The sequence below is a fragment of the Meleagris gallopavo genome, chromosome 1 (genome assembly GCF_905368555.1).
Source record: "Meleagris gallopavo chromosome 1, MGAL_WU_HG_1.1, whole genome shotgun sequence".
NCBI classification, from domain to species: Eukaryota; Metazoa; Chordata; class Aves; order Galliformes; family Phasianidae; genus Meleagris; species Meleagris gallopavo.
Window position 1 is genome coordinate 49,855,356 of NC_139404.1, and position 21,200 is coordinate 49,876,555.

General features: G+C 45.3%; 1 protein-coding gene across 2 annotated transcripts in view; it reads right to left on the minus strand.

The window, feature by feature from the left end:
• CACNA1I (calcium voltage-gated channel subunit alpha1 I) overlaps positions 1–20,941 on the minus strand; it is a 151,131-nt gene extending 130,190 nt beyond the window's left edge. Inside the window, exon 1 of one of the 2 annotated variants that reach the window (XM_031554341.2) lies at positions 20,646–20,941. In XM_031554341.2, coding sequence (XP_031410201.2) covers positions 20,646–20,926 — 281 coding nt within the window. In that variant the 5' untranslated portion in view covers positions 20,927–20,941. The remainder of the gene's footprint in view (positions 1–20,645) is intronic. The other variant, XM_085226112.1, reaches the window with a different exon arrangement.
• Between the last annotated feature and the right edge of the window lie 259 nt (positions 20,942–21,200).

The following is a 21,200-nucleotide window of genomic DNA, read 5'->3' on the forward strand; positions in this document are numbered from 1 at the left end:
ACTTGAGGGGTCCCATCCTGCTGAAGCAAGCTGTTCATCTACATATACTGCATCTATTTAGAAAGCAGTGGGGAATCAGAGCCTGTATTTACCTCTCTGGAAAGGCTACTGATCAGGAGCCAGAAATTATTCCCAACAAGTACTGAGCAGACTGGAGCAGTTTCTGCTTTCTCCAGAGCTGGAGATCTGTTGTCCCCTCTACTGGGAACACTAAGAAGGGCAAGCAGCATGAAAGTGAAAGAGTGGAAAAGTGATGGAGAGAATTAAGCAGATGATGTTTACTGAAGAAAATGTGTGTTTACAGACTCCCAAAAAAACCTACACAAGTCAGGGAGCACTCAGAAGAGTATAAGTAAAACCAATGAGCACGTCTTGCCGTTTGATGAGACACCAGGGCTGACCAGCCCAAGCATTAACATGGCTGCCCAGGGAAGTGTGAACAAATGAGATGAGAAGGCACAGTGCTTCCCTTAGGCACTCCTCCAGCCACCAACAGCTGTCAGCTCACCAGCACCCTGAGCAAAATCAGGTTGTGTGTATTCACTCTCCCTTCCTGAGTTCCTCCTAATGAGAGGCAAATGGGAGCAGACAAAGAGAATATGACACTGGAGAAAAGCTAAAGCAATATTGATACCAACCTTGATATAGTATAATTGAGATACAGCATCAACACGAAGGCTTCCCATATGTAATCTACTCAGATATGAACAATGTGAGCTGCCATACTGCTCTTGCAAATGCAGATGCACATCTCATCTTCAGAAGAAATTGAACAAGGTACTGCTGTCTTGCACCGTGGATGTTTCATCAAATGCCTTAACCAGATATTTCAGTACTTTGGATCCTGTTACAAAAATCCCCTGTGAAAAAAAAAAAATTCTATATGTTTTCTGGTTGTGATTATCAAAGAGTGGAAAACCAGCTCAAGCTTATTGGAAGCCATTACTCCTAGGGAAGGGTGTGAGTTCATTATTAAAACCTGCTATTTTGTCATCTAAGATAGCATTTGCTTTTTGCTCACTCCTTCACCTTTATTAAACTCATGCTAGTGTCATTCTGTTCTTCTGTTGAAAGGACCTATAGCACATTTTGCCTTTAATACAGTAATATTTGTCTACTCAACTGTGTCTTGTGATGTTTGTGATGCCAGGCAGAGCAATCACAAAAGCTCGAGATTGACAATCCAGACTCTTGCTTTGTGAACCATGCCAAGTGTACTTCAGATCCTCCCTGCCACCAATAAAAGGGTGAACGTGCACTTGCTGACCTGACATCTGCAGAACATGAGTGAATCAGTAGGAAAAACAATTTCACACTCTTAGAAAAAGTCAAGTGTGGTTCATATGAAGGTGGAAGGCAGCAAATTGATGTGTAGGATGCAACATGCACAGAAAGATTACAGAAAGCCAGGTGCAGTAAGTCACCTCTAAATGGAGTCTCCAGAGCTGAAAGATTCAGAATTAAGCCTGAATAGCTGTCTACTTTTAAAGCAGCTGGCACGCTCATCCTCTTGTAGGACTGAGGAGGAGAAAATGGCCTCTGCCATTGCTTGGGTCCTCCCTGACTCCATGACCTCCACTTCTTCCATAGCTTTGCCTCCACCATCCAAGTCAACAAAAAGTTCATTGTGAATACTTTCATAACTGGATTTTCCTCCTGCATCTTCACTGTTATGGTGCTGTAGTACTGACACAGTTTCACAGAATCACAGAATTGTAGGGGTTGGAAGGGACCTCTAGAGATCATCGAGACCAACCCCCCTGCCAAAGCAGGTTCCCTACACCAGGTCGCACAGGTAGGCGTCCAGGCGAGACTTGAATATCTCCAGAGAAGGAGACTCCACAACCTCCCTGGGCAGCCTGTTCCAGTGCTCCGTCACCGTGAAGAAGTTCTTACGCACATTCGTGCGAAACTTCCTGTGCTGCAGCTTATGTCCATTTCCCCTCGTCCTGTCTCCACGTACCACTGAAAAGAGACTGGCCTCACCACTATGGCCGCCACACCTCAGATATTTATAAACCTGGATCAGGTCCCCTCTCAGTCTTCTTTTCTCAAGGCTAAACAGACCAGTTCACTTAGCCTTTCTTCACAGGGGAGATGCTCCAGGCCCTTCACCATCTTTGTGGCCCTCTGCTGGACTCTTTCCAAGAGATCCCTGTCTTTTTTGTACTGGGGAGCCCAGAACTGGACACAGTACTCCAGATGAGGCCTTACCAGGGTAGAGTAGAGGGGGAGGATCACCTCCCTCGACCTGCTGGACACGCTCTTCTTAATGCACCCCAGAATGCCATTGGCCTTTTTGGCCACGAGGGCACACTGCTGGCTCATGGCCAACCTGTCGTCCACCAGGACGCCCAGGTCCCTCTCTGCAGAGCTCCTCTCCAGCAGCTCATCCCCCAGCCTGTATTGGTGCATGCAATTATTCCTCCCTAGGTGTAAGACCCTACACTTGCTTTTGTTGAACCTCATCCGGTTTCTTACTGCCCAGCTCTCCAGCCTGTCCAGGTCTCGCTGAATGGCAGCACAGCCTTCAGGCGTGTCAGCCAATCCTCCCAACTTCATATCATCAGCAAACTTGCTGAGGGTGGCCACTATCCCCTCATCAAGGTCACTGATGAAGATGTTGAACAAGACCGGACCCAGTTTGCCCAGAGAGGCTGTGGAGTCTCCTCAAAGATCTTCAGAAGCCACTTGGGCGTGTTCCTGAGCACTCTGCTCTGGATGTTCTTGCTTAAGTAGGGGTTGGATCAGATAGACCCAAAGGGTCCCTTCCAACCCAAACCTCTCTGTAGTTCTGTGATCACCACAAATGAGCTCCAGGCTTCATTGCACTGAGTATTATTCAAATCTCCTGACTCCGCAAGAGTAAACAGACAAAGGAATGATGCACCACATGGTAGGAAGGAAGGGGTTGGAGGAGGTAACTCCCAGTTTTGCCTCCCCTTGCTGCAGTACAGGGAAGAAAGGGAGAAGGGAGGGGTTATTGCCTAAAGGGGACAGAGGCATATCCTGCTTTAGCAATAGGAAGGAGGGAGCAAGACCTCACACTGATGTTATTAATGGTCGGAGGAATGCATTCAGTTTAGGGGATGGGGAAAAGGGAAAGAAGGGGAAGAATGAAGGAGAAGCAAAATAAATCTTCAATGTCCAAAAATTTTCCTTGTGTCTGATGTGAGGAAGAAGTATGTCACCTCTATAGAAGATTAAACAAAAGGCAAGAAGAAAGATGTAAAGCAGAGCTGCATGTTGGCAGAATATTTTCAGTCTTCCCATTATCAGCCAAACCTTTTTTTGTCCTCCTCCTGCCCAGAATCTCACCGCTACCAAGAAGCTAGTTCTATGGAGCATCTTAAATATTTCATGCAGCCTCCAGACTCACAGTTTCTCTCCCCATCTGTTTCCCCTGCCAAAATCTCAGCAGGCCAAAGGCCCTTGGAAGCCTGCCTGGGCTCTCCTTTCCCTCAATTCACTTCCCTTCTCTCAGCTCTCCTACCCTATTAAGCCTCCTATTTTCTCTTTTTCTCCACTCTGCCTCCAGAGTAATCAACTCTCAAACTCAATTTCTTCTTCCTTGCTTTCACACTTCCTCCCAGTTCCTTTCTAAACTTCAGCCTCTTCATCTCCTTTTTGATTCATTTTATGTTTTATTTTCATTCTTAATGAGCCATTGCCTGAGGTCAGTATTAATAATCCACACTTCAGGCACCCATTAAATCCCTCAGTAATCAAGTATGGGCACAAGGAGCTCAGCAGCCTGATGTGCAGGAGAGAAACCCATTGGCAAAGTTGCACAGGGAATCTGTAGATATAGGGGACAGGTGAGGGCAGCCTGAGACAGGAGGATGTCAGGGTCTCCAAGGAGATGGGGTTTGGCCTCTTCTCCCATGTAAGAGCAATAGGACAAGAGGTAATGACTTTAAGCTTCACCAGGGGAGGTTCAGGTTGGATGGTAGGAGAAAATTCTCAGGAGTGGTGCTGCAGTAGCACAGGCTGCCCAGGAAGGTGGTAGAGTCACCATCCCTGGAGGTCTTCCAGAACCACATTTAGTCCTTCCTTACAGATTATTCCTCTTCGATGCTCAAGTAATACTGAGTCTCAACTGCTTCCCCACTAAACAGTAAGACTGAACAAAGGAAGCAGTCTTTCAAATGGAGAATGGGGATGGTTGTAGGCACAGATGAGTCTATACTTTGGCTGTATAGACTCCTGTATGTGCAGCAGCCATCAGCAACAAAAAAAGACATGCAGTAGGGACACATTGGGCCCCAGTCAGAGCAGCAGCATAAGCAAGATATTGAGGGACTAGAGGTGAGGATGCCAGTCAGATCTCATAGGGCTGGTCTCCAACACTCTGCAATGGCTCATCCAACTGAGGAGCTGAGTTGGGGCCAGAATTGGAGCTCAAGTATAAGAGAGGTTGTTTTACCCAGAAAAGTCATAGAAATATCCAGTCAGGGGAAGGTGCAGGGGCCAGGGGTACATGCTACAGCAGGAAATGGTGTAGCTTCATTCTGCTTTGAATTCCCTCACAACTCTTCTTCATCCGAATAGGATTAAAGAAGCAACAAGGGATTTTCACTGCCAGCCACATTCCATGGAAACACATCAGGTTTAGACACACATCTCCTCAGTACACTGGCCTGTCCTATTCCCCAAGTCTCCTCTCTTGTGCCTTCTCTATGCTCCAGCTCTCTTGACCTCACCACGAGGTCTTGCCCAGCAATTCTCCCCTACATGGACAGATACACAGAGGACCAGCAAAATACCTGAAGCAAAACTTCCACTACTCTTGCTATCACCTTTTCTGTTGTACCTTCCCCTTGTCCTCCAGCAAGTCCCACCACCCGAGCATCCCCAGAGCAATGTCTCACCATGTCACAGAAAGCACAGCACAGGCTCAGCTGGGAACTCAGCTCCCCACTCACAATCAGAGGAGAAGGCAGGAGATGTTCTGCTCTGTCTCCTCCTCCCCCTGGGCATCTTAAAAGCAGAGAAATGGCAGCTCAACAGCTGCTTCCCTGGCTGGGGGACAGGGTGAGAAATAGGAGTGTTTTGAGGAAAGGAGATTGATGTGAATAAAGCACAAACCAAGCAAAGCTGAATCTCAAATCCAGCTCAGATTTCATTGTATTTCAGTAAATGCCTGGTTCAAACAAGTGCATGAAAACAGCACAAAGACTGTCCCTTACGGTATATTCAGCCTGACCAACACAAGAAAGGTGGATAAAGTCATGCAAGAAAGAGCTCATTCCCTATTGTAAGATTTATACTCCTCTTTGAGAAACTCCAGAGTCTCTTAGCTGGGGTTAACAAGCAGAGCTCTCTAGAAGTTAATGGAGCTGTGTCAATTTATTATCCATGCTCACGTTTGAGCACTCACCTGCCTTGAGTTCCATATCTTGTAAGGAGGCTCAGCCTACCTTGTGCAGCCCCACTCCTGCCTCTGCCAAAGCAGGGTCTCCTCACCACTGGCCAACTGAGCACTCCCCAGATATAAACCCCAATCCTTGTAGCTCAGTTTTCAAACAAATCACATTTTGCATCCCTCACTGGCTGCCTGAATGCACCACACCACAGCATGGTGTTGAAGGAAGGGCTGGGGAGGGCTACACTGCAGCCATCAAAACACAGCTCCTTGTACTAGTGATCTAAACTGGGATCCCACCTGAGAAACAGTTGGGATCCCACTGGTTTTAACCATCTGATGCATTTTGTTCACTTTCGCCCCCATCCTTCAGTGTCCTTCAGGTGGCCCAAAACTCATCACACCTCTGGATGTCCTCCACCATGACATACTCCATCAAACTTCCTCCACCATGACCTATTCCCATCGTAACTCCACACTTTCCCCCCTGCAGCTCAAGCAGGTTTAAATTATCAACTTCCAGACAAAAAAACTGAGATATCTCAGGAATTTAAGCACTAGTGGAAACCTCTCCCCCTTCTTTTCCCTATATCCCCTGACATCACCAAGCCTGATACACAGGGGAAGGCACAATGAGTCTCTCTTAGTGATAATTAGAGAGGAACTTGCCAGTAGGTTAAATATTTACCTAAGCTTCATCAATGCAAATGTCTTCTAATCCTCCTGTAACTTTCAGGGACAGCAAGAGGAGAATGGTGAGTACTCCTTCAATTTATATAGAAGCCCATAAATTAGAGTGATAAAGAGCTCATTTAGATTTATTGTGTAGTACTTAGCATTATTATTCAAATACATTTATTCTGAATGTATCACCAGTGCAAAGGGCTAATAATACAAGCAATATATACACATTACTGTAGTATTTCACACATTCCTCTGTCCAATTATCAGGGCACTCTGACCATCTGATCACTGCATCATCTGCTAGTTAACCCCTGCCCACATCTCAGTGTGTGCATGTGTAGTATAGAGGGGGAGAAGACATAACTGTACTTGATGGTGCATATAAGGCCTCCATATCATTGCCGAACGCAAGCCTGCAGCTAAGTGCTTCAGAAAGGAATAATCCTATGTCCAGTTGAGAGGTGTCACAGCAATGAATAAGGAAATCACAGACACACAAGAGTTTGTAATGCCACAGGTACAAGACAAAGCCTCAAGTGCATGACACTAATCTGCCTAATTACATTCAAGTACCCAAAGAAATCAAAGGGCCTGGGAAGGAGATAATCACTTAGTGCTCTCCTGCTAGAGCTGCCCAACTTAACACACCTCTGCTTCCCTCTGATGGGGCCACAGACATCCTCTGTCCTATGCGAAAAGCCCCCGGTCATTTGGACACCACCTCTTCACCCTTACATAGCAGCCCCATGGTATACATCCTTAATTCAAGTGATATACAGGCCTTGCTGACAGCATTGCATGGGTCTATGCTCTTCTGTCCCTTGGAAACGCTGCTCAGAAATGTCTCACATACACATACTGCTACAGCAGCAAAATAAGCCTTGGGACTTCCACTTTCCAGAAACTCAGCTCAAGCTGAGCACAAGGAGAGAGGCAGGACAAAGAACTCAGTTGTCCCACAGTGAGAAAGCACTTGCATTCTCCTCCTCCAGAGACAGCTGTATTCATCTCCACTCCTTTTATCTCCAAGGGAAGATGCCAACATAAGTCCTAGGTTTAGAGGGGGTTGTTCCAAGTGTGGTGTTCAATCTGTGTCATAGAATCACAGAATGATTTGGGTTGGAAGGGACCTTAAGGATCATGAACCCCCCTGCCGCAAGGGGGGCCACTAACCTCCATGTCTAATACTAGACCAGGGTGTCCCTAGGGAACAGAAGAAAGGAAATACAGGGACATGATTATCACAGTGCAAGGACAGGGGGACAAAAAGCCACAAACATAGCAGAGAGGAAGAGGTGTCAACACAAACACCCACCAAACGTGAGCAAAGTATGGCTAGCGAACTTGGATCTGTCCCTAAGCCACATGCAACTGCATACAGTTATGGCCTGACACAACCACAACAACAACAATTTGTGACTCCATTCAGGAGTCAAATTCAGCAATACCCAACCCTGAAGTGCTGGCTTTGTTCTCACCTCAACAGCTTGGATCACTTAAATAAGGAGTCTCCTCAAGGACAGAAAAACATCAAAGCTGCCATCTTCCTACTCCTCTGGAAGGTCCCAGTTCACAGTTAACACTACTTCTGGAACTCCAGATCATGCAGAACAGTTTAACGGAGAGGATATCCCCATTAGGCCTCCCCAGTCTGTTCTATTCCCCCTATAGTGCTTGGAGAAAGGTGAGGTGAACCCAGGAGCACGTTTCTCTGGGTGAAGGAGAACTTCCCATGGAGAAGGGAAAACATTTTGCTTTCTGTGGTCTACCTATGATCTCAATTCACGTCTCACACCCAGATAGAGAATCCGTGGTGTGACAGCTCAGGGAATTCAAATGAAGTGCCAATCCTATTTCATTTTTCAGTAAAATAACCCCATATGGGAGAAAACACAGTTCCTCCAGACATCTGCCACACATTCCAGAAGAATGTGTTACAGGCATTCCACTAAGTGTGAAATAGACTTTTTTTTTTTTTAAGTTAAAAAGCTATTGGATATTTAAAGGACGTGTGAGATATCACAATATGCTATAAATGCATGTTAAAGAAATAACAGCATCTCAAATACACTGTAGAGTGATGCAATTAATTCTGCTTAGAAAAGTCCTGGGTCATTGTTCACAAAGATAGAGTGTGGAGTTTTTTTTACTGTTGTTGTTTCTTTAAGTACCTACTTTAATAGTTAATTATTGTATTGTAAGGGAAAGACAAGGCTCCAGTTAGAGCTAAGCTACATGGCAGAAGGTTGTACGTAGCTACACTGATAACACTAATTTTAATTAATCCCACTCTAAGCTCTTTCTACATTCAAGCAGTCAGTCTTACAGAATCATAGACTCATTAAGATTGGAAAAGACCTCTAAGATCACCTGGTTCAACCACCAGCCCATTCCCACTGACCATGTCCTCAGTGCCACATCCACACGGCTCTGGAACACCTCCAGGGATGGTGACTGCACCACCTCCCTGGGCAGCCTGTGCCACTGCAGCACCACTCTTATGGAAAATAAATCTTTCCTAATATCCAACCTGAACCTCCCCAGGCACTTAAAGCTTCACCTGATTGGCAGCTTGAGCTAAAACTTTCATAGCTGGCATGGCTATTTTTTTTTTTTTTCTCTTTTTTTGGTGGAAAACCAATTTCAGCATTTTTTAAATAGCATTATTTTGCCCGTGCAGAAGAGTTACTGAGGTTTGTTTTGTTGCAGGGTTTTTTGTTTGTTTTTGGTATTTTATTAGGTTTTATTTACTATTTAACCCTCAGTCTTTCATTGCATATTGACATGGTTTTGCCTCAGGATCCCTGCATCCACAGGAAGGGGTGGCATTCAATCAAGACCTAGGCAATCTCTACTCGTGCCCATTGCCCCAGCCTTTATTTTCACAGCCAGTTTCTTCCCACCCATATACACTCTTCCCAGTTATTCACCCCATATCAGCCATGCCCAGTCCCATCACCAGTTCCTTCCCTCTGTTGCCATTTCCTCTATCACACTATCCCTCTACCTCGGCTCCAAGATTCTCTGAGCTTATTGATCTCATGAGCTTCTTGGTTCCCCATTCCAGTACCCCATCTCCCATATCTCAAACTAGAATTTCTTTATGTAACAAAGTAACTTTTCCCTCTTTAACAGTGGGAAAAGTTGGGCATCCTTAGAAAACTGTGTTGCCACCTCACGTGACAATAGAAAAGCAGAAGTCTTTCTTGTCTTTGGTTATGTTGGCATGGGCACACATCCCTCGCATGTACCATATGATTTCAGAAATCCCACTGGACAGAAGACAAGGGGAAAAAAAAACACTCCTGTGCACCCAGCAAGGATGAAACTATATTATCAAGATGTCCTCCATGCAAGGGAAGAAAACAGGGTCAACCTGTAGGAGAAACTAGGAAGCAGTAGTATGAGAGGAATAAAATGCTACAAAGAAACAGTGAGGAGTCTTTCATCTGGAGACTTCCACCAGGTAAGGAAGTGAACTACAGTCTAGGCCCCCTCTAATCACTAAAATCTTATATCCAAAGAGAGTTCCAGATAAGATGACAACAGCAGTTGCCAGCAGAGAGGCTGCTAAGCAGTGGGCTACACTGTGGGGAAAAGAGCAAACTCCAAAGCAGGGAATGATCTTGCAAAATCAAATGAGCCCCAGGGAAAGAAAAAAAAAAGAAAGTAAAAACAAGTGCTACAAGGAAAAAAAAAAAAAATCTTTCATTAAGAAATATCAGAGTTGGCCAGCGGCACTGAGCATCAGGCAGTACCACGAAGGCAATGTATTATTACTGCTGCACTTCTCTGAGCGTGTCTTTTTTAATATAATTCACTTGTGACACAAACACTTTCAAGGCCTGGCCTGAAACTCACACATGCACAGAGCAGAGCCTGCCAGTCCATCACAAAACCAGGGGACATACTCAAAGTAAAAATTACATCATAAGGCAATAAACGTGTGAATAGAAACAAAGACTGTAATACATCACAAAGCATATTTTGTTTGAACGTGGTTTAACTTAATTATTGATAACAATGTTTTCCAGCAATGCTTGCTAGCAGGCTGATAGAACATTTTACAGAAAATAAGGACCTTGTATTCTTATGAGGACTTATTGCTACACTTGAGTGCTGAGGTTTTGGCTGAGAACCAGGACACAAGGTATAGGTAAGCATCGGGAGCATCCCCTTGGGGTGTATGAATGATGGGGCATGAAGATTTGCCAAGCACACTTTCATGGTATTTTAGTGTGCTGCCAAACGACAAGCAGAGCATGGAAGGCAAACATTTTGGATCTCTGACTTCATAGACTATCCACCTCTGCATGGAAGAAAATAATCCTCCACCTTCAAATACTGAACTGCTGCAGCTTCCATGCCATGAAACAGAACAGCTGCTGTTTGTTATGAGCTGCCTGTCACAATAGAAAGGTCAATATTTTACCATTTTCTTCCCATTCCTTACTTCTCCTTGTTTGTTGAGGCAAATCTCATAGCCAGCATTACAAGTACTGGATTCAGCAGCTTTCTTTTGGATTAATTTGTACTGATGTTAGTCCTTTTCAACCGTGACTCTTTAAGAGCTGAAATCTCACAAGAGGTGCATTTGGTTCAGTCTGCCTCTCAAGACATCCAGTTACTTCAAACTACAAGCAATCTGGAAGCCCTTGTGGTATTTCAGCATTTATGCTACTTTTGGGAGGCAGCAATAAACAAAACTGAGTTATTAAAGTAAAGCTGAAACAGCTCCCACAGCTGCTTGGGGGTCAGGAACAAAGCTGGGCTTGTTCAGCCTGGAGAAAAGAAGGCTGCAGGGTGACCGCATTGCAGCCTTTCAGTATCTTAAGGGAGCCTACAAATAGGAGGAGAATCAACTCTTTGAAAGGGTAGATAACTGCAGGACAAGGGGAAATGGTTTTAAGTTGAGGGAGGAAAGATTTAGGTTGGATGTCAGGGGAAATTCTTTACAGAGAGAGTGGTGAGGTGCTGGAACAGGCTGCCCAGAGAGGTTGTGGATGCCCCATCCCTGGAGGCATTCAAGGCCAGATTGGGTGGGGCCCTGGGCAGCCTGGTCTAGCGTTGAATGTGGAGGTTGGTGGTCTTGCATGTGGCAGGGGGGTTGGAGATTCATGATCCTTGAGGTCCCTTCCAACCCGGGCCATTCTGTGATTCTGTGTGATTCTGAGAACAAGGTTGGCTCAACCTGCGCATGCAAAGCCTTGAGCACCTTGCCCAGCTCCCAAGCCAGGGCACAGAGCCAGGACACCACAGCCACATGGCTCATGGCTAGCACGCTGATCTCACATCTGCCTGCATCTGCACATGAGAGCTGGGCCCCAGGGAGTGGGGTTCAGTAGGGAGCTGGCTATTTCCCAGAGGGGAGTGGGACAGATGCTCCAGCAAGTCTCAGCTAAACTCCACCAAGACTCCACCACCATACAGCCACCGAGCTTGGGCCATCACCACTTCAGACCACCTTTCTGCAGAGCGCCCTTCTTAGCAAGGGTGGATGGAAAGAGCCAATTCAAGGACAACAGCAGTCAATGGAGAGAGGCTGCTAGCAACAAATGCCGAGAATGACAGTGAGGGAAGGGAAAAAAGTAGAGGGAAAAATGACAGACTGACACAGATGGAGAAAGGAGAGGGGAGAGACAGGGTGGCTATTGACAGGAGGGACTGCCGAGGGAGTTGCGGGGACACAGCATCTCCAAGTCACACTCAAGAAGTGGGAGCGACAGGAACAGCAAGCCTTTATAGATTCCTGCACAGCAGGCAATGACAGGAGGAAACAAGGAGAAAGAAAACTAAAGAAAGGATAAGTAAAGAGTGTGGCTTTATATCATGAGCAAGGACAGATTTCTCTTTCTTCCTGGATGATCCACAGCACGTAAGTGCAAATGGCACCATTGTCCCACGGGACAGATGGTCACCCACATTACAGCTCTGTTCATCCCCCACCCCAAGGGAGCCTCTTCCCACTCCTGATCAGCACAGATGAGAGAGTTGGGGGAGAGGGAGGAGGGATAGGTATTTCTCCATCCCCATCTGCTGCCCTTGCAGATAGGATTGGGAAGGGGAAAGCAGCCAAAACCCCACTCTCAGGCTCCAGCCCCCCAGCACACCACGCTCCCACACAGAACTGCCAGCTGGAGGGGGGTTACAACCACCTCCATGCTCTGCCTCACCCATCCATGATGGCAATCAATAAGGATCACCCAGCGCTCACTGGCTCTCTCAGATCTATCGGCTACTTTTGATAACAGATGTGTGGGGATGCCTGCCAAGCTCAGCAGGGATTTGCAGCACTGTGCCAAAGTAGCTGTTCCCAGCTTAGATAACCTCCATTTACCACTCTCCATCACTTTGGGTCTCACATCTTCATCATCACATTTCATCTCTTCTTTAAGCCTGAGTCGATGGAGTAGATATGAGCTTGAGCCTGGTCCATCCTATGTCAGGCCTCACACTTGCAGCTAGAGGCCCTACATTTCTATCTACCGAAGAGCTTTCCCTCTAGGGCTGTAAAGGTCTTGCCAGCACAGAGGCTGAATGTTTGGCAGTCTTTGCTTGCATCCTCTCCAGACCTGAACCAGGCCAAGTTTTTCATGCAGTCTTTCCTCCTAACCATCCCGGATGCAGATGTAGGCCATTTGCTGCAGAAGGGCTGAAGCTCTCAACCATTCCACACCTAAAGTAATTCCAGCTAAGCATTCCATTCAAGATGCATGCAAATTCAACTAATTGCAGGCCCTTTCTCATCATCCAGGGTGGGAACAGCATCAAGTCTTCAAATTGGCAGCTGGACAATTTGTTAGCAGTTAATTGCATTATTTAATTCGAATTGTTATGGCGGAACATGCAATTAGACGTCTGGTCAGAATATTTTATAGGTCTTAAACTCAAAATGAGTGTTTTTATTGCCCTCTGTGTTACATCAAGAGCCACATCCAGCTCCCTCACACACCCTGCTCCAGTGTTCAGTGGTTGAAAAAGGCAAATTGACCATTTCTCAGTGAGTAAATGTCTTTCATCTCCAAGGCTGGATATATTCCAGTGAATCCACATAATAATCTTCAGAAGGGTTTTCAGTGTTCTGTTTCAGCAGCACACTTTGAGAGGGAAGGGGAGGTCCTCAGCAGCAGGTGCTGCTATCGTCCCCATACTCAGCAGAGAGCATCATTCCTTTCCTCCACTACAACTGCATTCCTTCCCAGGCTGGCACCAACTACGCCATCTGCACTGGGTAACAGTGTGCAGTGCAACAAAACCAATCCTTCTAAGCTACTCTGATGAGCAACAGCTAGTGTAAATATGTTTGTTTCTATTAGGCATAGCAGAGTAATGGGCATTAGATTCTATCTTTGAGGGTCCCTTGAAATTTGGGATATTCTATGATTCTATAACATCAATTTGCACTAGACAAGAATGAGACTTCCATCCCCTCCTACCTGTTTCCCCCCCACTGTCCATTTACACTGACCACAAGCCCAGCAACCACCTTGTTAAAACCTTCTGCAGTAAGTCCTGGCACCACTTTTCTGAAGCACCAGAGCATGCGGCATTAGTTGGTCTTTTATTGCTTTTGGCACTTGCTGGGGAAACACAGAAGTAGAATAGACACACAGCAAAAATCACTCCTCTTCTAAAGCAATCTCTCAATATTTTGCTGTCAGTGCTTCCGCCAAGCACTGGGAATCTATCCTCCAGAAAAGAGGAAAAGGCACAGGAATTTGCATCAAAACAGTAGAGATGCATTCAGACTTTTTCCATCCTTACCGAGGATGTTAAAGCTTCAGTCAGAGCTCTGGTTTAGTTTGTCCTGTTGCTCTGTTTCACTTCCAATCCATGGTCTTTGACATCTCATTGTAAGAATCTCCAGGGAATAAGCTAAAGGGACAGGAGGCAGTGAGATATCCTGAATCAGCATTCTTGCTTAGACATACAGGGTCAGCTTGCAAGCCAGCCAAATTTAGACCTCATCCCTTTACATCTGCCCACTTGCCTGGAACTGTGTACATCTCACATATGTGCAACCCAGTCAATTTCACACAGATCATAAGCATTCAAATCCCTTTCAAATATATCCATCCCTTGTGTGCCACTAATGACAATGCAGGAGTTTAAATTCAATTTACAGCATGTCTGACTGTGCAAATGATCCCTCTAAACTTCCCATTGCAAACTTACACATCAAATGACCCGCGCTAATGATGCTTCCCTGACACTAGCTTTGCAGAGGCAGATTCCTTTCCAGCTATTGTGGGAGGGTCCTGAGCACTATCATGCCACTTGCCTTTGCCCACAAACTGCAGCTGGGTATCGGGGTTTCTATCTCAGGAGATAACCTGAAATTTATCGCAGTATCGCTTTCCAATCCAGAGTCCAGGCTGATAATGCATTTCCCCACTGTCACTACAAAGTAAGCCCGGAGAGCACCCAATATTTCATTATGGAAATTCTAAACTACACTATTCCCAGAAATAAGTCTGCTGCCTGCACTCTCCTTTGCTTCGCCTCCATAGTATCTGGGAGGAGCTGTGCACTAGCCCCAAAGACAGCCCGGGATGCCAGCCAGCCAACTCTGCGACCTGCTATCCAGAAACTCTTTAACGAGAAGAAAAAACACACAACTCCAGAGAGCAACTTCACCCTCTGAAGATAAGAGTTAAGCTTGTATAATTTTCCACTACAGATGGCAGTCCATCTAATAACAAAAGCCTGCATGTGAGGCTTTCAGACAATTAGATGAGATGAACACCAGCCACCTTCACAAGTGGAGAATTAACAGGAAAGTTCACAAGTGTATGAAACGAGTGCTTTAAAGCACATGTTAACATAAGGGGAAGAGAGTAGCTGAGGATGGATTAGAATCATACAATCACTGAGGTTGGAAAAGGCCTCTAAAGTCACCTGGTCCAACAACCAGCCCATCCCCACCATGCCCACTGACAATGCCCTCAGTGCCACATCCACACGGCTCTGGAACACCTCCAGGGACGGTGACTGCACCACCTCCCTGGGCAGCCTTGCCACTGCAGCACCGCTCTTATGGGAATAAATCTTTCATGATGTCCAACCTGAGCCTTCCCAGGTGCATCTTGAGGCCATTATCTCTCATCCTATTGCTGTTACCTGGGAGAAGAGGCCAACCCTGATAGTTCCTTGGGGGAGATGGTTGTGTTGGCCCACTATATGCATTGCCTTCTGATGTTAATGAAGTTAATAGGCAACCAATTTATTAAAAGTTACCTTAGTCACTAACAGTAAACTTAATTCCCCCCAGAACTGAGCCTGACAGAGTGGCAGAAAACCCTGACATGAGGCAGGTTTGTCCTCTCTTAAAGCTTGGAAAGCCTTCAATGAACACCCAGGAGAGCACTGATGCCACCTAACCCGCATCCTCTGCGAGTTCTGATCAGGTCAGTTTCCTAAACAGGAGCAGCTCTAGCATTGGTTTAGAACATTGCAATGTGTAGAGGTTATACAACCTCTTAAACAGAAAACCATCTTGCACTTGTTGCTTCCCAGTATATAGACAGATATGTCTGTTGGCTGAACAAGTCTGAACAGAGCAGTGTAACCCACATAAATCAATCCATGCCTAAGGGCAGAGCAGCACCTTCCTGTTGACCTAAAACAAATACATATCTACCCAAGACCTCAAATAAGTGCCAGACTCTTCACCTGCTCAGTGAGCTAAATTTGTAAGGAGAAACAGGAGAGATCTTTCTGAAATGGAGAAGCAGGAATAACATAGACGTTTTAGTGCTTCCAGCTATGCACAGAAATGCTGACACTGCTGACCCCGAGAATGAAAATCCACGATCCCTCCCATCCTCAAGAATGATGAATAGTGCTTAAAATTCATAAGCCACTCAGTTTTTGATGTATTGTAATACCTTCCGGTCACAGTTTCAAGTTTTTCTCTACCTACTAGAGTGGTAGGAACCTTTCTTTGGTGCATGTGTGGATATGAAAATAGAGGCAATTAAAGTATATTTTTAATTGCATATAGTTATAGTTAAGTGCATATATATATATACATAAATAATAAAAGTAGATACATAAAAAGTAAACACAATCAGAAGATTGCTGAAGCTCAGGCTGTATGACAGCAAATACTTAAAATGTTGCAATAAATTTATTAATTAATAAGCAGACAGCTTATTAATTAATTACATCCAGTTGTCATAAGGACTGCAGGCAGGGGTTTAACAGCACACAAAGCAAAAATAAGCCTTTGCTTAAGGCAAAAACAAGTACAACGCAATTCAGAAACTGCAGATGGAATTTCACTCACACAAAACAAATTGCCCAAACTGTAATATATAACACAACCGGACACCAAAAGCCTATTAACAAGCAAAAGATTTGTCGGTCCCTCAGCTGCATCACCGTGTCCTCATGAACCACAGCTCAGCGTCACAGAGAGAAGTACCAACTGCTGATCCACACCCATCGCTCTCCCTCCTCCTCCAGCACTTGATTTTCCACTCTGTTCACACTGGGCAGTGCCTGCAGGAAGCACGGCTATTGCAACCTGCAACTGTTTCCACATGAGAAAACGGAGTGTGAAGCGATGCCTGGGACACCAGGCAGGGAGGAGGTGGGGAGCAGTCCTCTGGGCTTCTCTAACTCTCCCGTAAGTGTGCACAAAGCTGGTCCTGTTTCTTTGTGCACTTAACATACAGCCCAAGATGAAAAGTGCCTTGATAGCTTATAGGAAAGATAGCTCCAGAACCATAGAATCATTAAGGTTGGAAAAGGTCTCTAAGACCATCCAGTCTAATCATCAGCCCATCCCCACCATAACCACTGACCCTGTCCCTCAGTGCCACATTCACATGGTTCTGGAACACCTCCAGGGACGGTTACTCCACCACCTCCTGGGCAGTCTGAAGCTTAGCAATGGGAAATTTAGAGACATAAGGCAGCAAAATCCCTATTTGAGAAATCTTTAACAAGCTACAGGGTTGCCCTCAGTACACATAAGCATTCCTACCAGTTTTGAGTAGCTGTCCTGACTTATACGCCATAAAACAGCCTCCAGTACTAAAAATTAAGTGTGTACATCAATTTTTTTTAATGGCAGACTTCATTCTCACTCTTGCTGTCACATCAATATTATAGATAGGACAGCAAAGGGAGGTCTAGACCCCTGTGAAGTGCTTTTTAAGGAAAGTCTCAGAGGATAAACCAAATCTATTGCGCTTGACCCTAAGATGAGTGAAGCAAGCAACCTTCCTGGAACCCCAAGGAGACTAGCAGAGATGCACATTGCAAATTATGAGAAGACTGAGAGATGCCTGAATGTCTGCATCAGACACTCTGTGCAAGGCACCATGTGGCATAGCCTTTATTTAGTTCCCAACATTTTATGAATTCATAAGATGAATGCTACACAGTTGTTTTGGAAACACGTTTCATACTTTTCACCCTATTTCCGCTTCAAGCTCAGCCTGAAATCTTATTTGACATGGAGTTCAGGTTTTATATAAGGAAAAAATCTTACAGCCTCTCTCATAGTCCTATCTCAAATACTGACTGTGTTAGCACTTCGGCTGCAGCAGTCCCACCATCTGCAATTCTGAGCAGCCAGCCTTGTGTCTGGTCATTAAAAGAGAAACATTAACTAAAGTAGCCCGCTTTCACAGAATCACCAAGGTTGGAAAACACCTCAAAGATCATCCAATCCAGCAATTCAAGCAGTTACTCACCCCATCCTTAAAACCATCCCAGTCAATATTTCATAGGGGGAAAAGCACTGCAAATTCTACCTGGAACAAAGTCTGTATCTTAACACTGAGTTGCACCCACAGTTCTTGTTGGATTTTTCCAATTCATTTGCTTTGTTTTGCAAAAATAGCATCACATATCTGTGTGCTAATATGCATCTAGAAATGACTTTAAAACACAGACATAAGTTTGGGGTTTTTTTCCTCTCCTCTTACTGCACTGCAGCAAAGGACTATGGCAGTTGTTTAATAGCACATAAAATTGCAGGACTGCTCATGGAAGGAAAAATAATCTTCAGGGGAGGGGGGTTTAAATAGGTGGAATGCAATTACCTAAATGGAAATTTGGTGGTTAATGACCTTGTGCTTACAAAAATTACTACATAGTCCTTAATGATTAGAGCTTCCATTTTAAGTCTCATTGACAGCACTTCCAAATATAATGATCGTGAAGCTCTGCCCTAGTAGAAAGTCAATGAGAAGATGAAGAGGCTTTTAATTAATACCTCCCTTTTTTGCTGAATCTTCAGGAGAGGCCAGATGTTGCCCTGTGGTGTTGACTCAGCTTTCTCCTGGCTTGGCACAAAAGCCCTGGAAGTTGATAGCCCAGTATAAAAAGGTGAAAAGGCTTCAGAATGCAAAAATCTAGCAAGCAAATTCTTAGAAGACACGAGCTGACTTTCATAGAAACACCCCTTACAGATGAACTCATTTCCTCATGGAGAAAAGACCACAGTGAGCAATTTGCAGCCAGGGCATAGAATCACATGATTTCTATGATGCTGTCAAAAACATATGTGATGCCAGAAATATGCGATGACCTGTAAGCAACCTTGAGGCTGTAGCAAAATTCTCTCATTAAAAAAAAAAAGCAACTATTTGCTACATGATTCATTCCAAAAAAGGATTAAAAGAGGAAAAAAAAAAAGAAGAGCAGAATCCTCCCTCCTCAGTCTCTGCTTTTGAAGTAAGCAAACTTCACACAGCTGAGCTGAAATCACAGCTCTGAAACAATTCTTTCAACAGGCTTCCAGCAGCCCCATCATTGCCCTTCACGTGTGCCACAGATGGCCATAGAAGGCGTCCTGTAGCCTCTACCTTGAAAAATTCCTCTATAGTCAATGTCATGCATGTGTGCTTAAACACAAGCATGAGCCAAACTCCTCAAAGAACACGATTACAGGTTCTCAAACTCTGTACCATGCAGGGATTTTTTTGACTGAATTAAGCCAGCAACATGGATACTACAGCCTCCTTCCTCCATTCGGGAGTAAATTTGGATCCCAAATCTGGCCTATTGCTTTTCTCTCATCTTCTAAATGCAGTCTTTTCACAGACAAATCTATCATGCTTTGCTCTGAGCCCATGACACGTTGGGAAGAGATTCCTAGGACATATAGCTAGAGCAGCCATGCAGTGATTGAAAAGCAATGCATAATTCAGTATGAAGTTCCAAAATTTTAAGAAGCAACCAATAAAAAGGAAAGCAGAAGCCCTGAATCTCCAACAAACTCTCAGCCATAACTACTGTTTGAAAATGCAAAACCTTTCCAAGAGCTTCTGAACTTTAAGAGCTCAGATCTGAAACTCAAATGCTACGTTTGAAGTTGAAACAAAACTCCAGATTCATCTGCATGTAAGGTCACCTGTTACTGCTAACAGCACCTCCAGGCTTCACTTGGGTTTTCAATCCTGAAGCTGAAAAGTCTCTTGGTGATATTTTCCAAGCCTCTGCTGTACAGCCACCAAGATTTAATTAGAAGCCAACGCATCAAAAACATCCATATAAAAATCATCAACGCATCAAACTCATCCATATAGATAACAGCCACCTAACTATGAGCTAAAAAATTCCAAGCACCACCACATGAGATTTATGACCAGAAAGATGTTTATATAAAATTTCAAACCAACCTCTTTGACGATTCATCATACCCTCCACTTCCTCCTCCTTTGAAGGGTCTCACAATCTAAAAAGCAACAACTGCCCTCTGCCTGCTTTATATAGCATTACTATCAACCTTGGTACTAATTAGCCATGCAGGTGGTAGTTGTTTGTGTGACTGCACTGTAGGATCCTCCTTGCACTAAGAGAGAACAGGGAAATATGTGTATGACTGGTGGCCTCCCTTGCATGGAAAGGATTTGCTTGCGTCCCAGAGAATACATGAAGCTCACCAGCGCACCTGTAATACATTTTTGGACATAAATCACAGCAAGATGCCTCCAGGAGAGCTCATCATAGTACCATTAAGGCTGGAAAAGACCTCCTAGGTCACCTAGTCCAACTGCCCACCTACCACCAACATTGCTCATTAAACCATGTCCCTCAGTGGCACTTCCACAAATTTCTCAAACACCTCCAGGGATGGTGACTCCACCACCTCCCTGGGCAAAATCAGTGATGTTTGCTTGTAGGAAAAAAACACGGGTCACCATGGTACTTTGCAGCCAAGGACTGGTGGTTCCCTACTAACTCTCACTAAACCTATATGCTCAGAAGCAGGAGAAATCTCGTCCACTCATGGTGGCCAAGCTTCTGGGCCAAAAGCTTCCCCTCTCTGTCCCAGGGAGTGGAGAAGGAGAAGAACAAGCACTTTTACAATATTTCTCCCTATCCTTCCTTCTTTCCAATCCATTCTGCCATGATCCGTGCTGTCAGTATCTCTCTCTGAAGTTCTTTCACAAGCAGCTTCTTTTGATCACACATTGCAACAGCTGAGGTTCTCTTTAGAAGTGAGCAAGGAACAAAGTGGTTCATTAAATACGTAGGAAAGTTCATTGCTTACCTGGAAGGCGCCCTGAGGGGACAGGGAGAGAGAAGGAACGGGGCAGGAGGTGAGGATGGAGAAGAGGCAGCTCAGAAAGGATATGGATTGCACACCATTTTGATGCACCAGCTCCGTGGGCTGGTAGTCTGCTTCAAGCAAAAGAAGACGACCGGGGCCAAATCAGGATAGGGAACGTCAGGATCTGGTGGGGAGGTGACTTCCTCATCTTCGCCCAGCTCTGGGGAGGATGGGGGCTGCTCCAGTGGCATTTGCTGCTCTGAGACTCCCATGTTCACAGTCTCTAGTGGGCAGGCAGCGGAGGTGTTGTGGGGCTGCGGGCCCATGGGCCAGCTGGAGGGAGGCTTGGGGATGCACTCTGCCATGTCCGCTGCAAGTGAGAACCCCTAGAGAGGAGGGAGAAAGAGTAAAGAAACCCAGATGAGAAACCAGCAGCCAGGGCACTGCATGCCATGCCCTTTTTCTACCTTCTGGCTAGGCTAGAACTAAATAACTAAATCTTCCCCACAGCCCCTGAGATGCCCTAGCATGGTGCTGCACCTTCTCGGCTGACTATGTCTGCTCACTTTGGAGAGGTGTGGACACAATGACACATCACAGCCAGCCTGCCCTTGCAGCTTTTCACATGGCCCTCTCAGC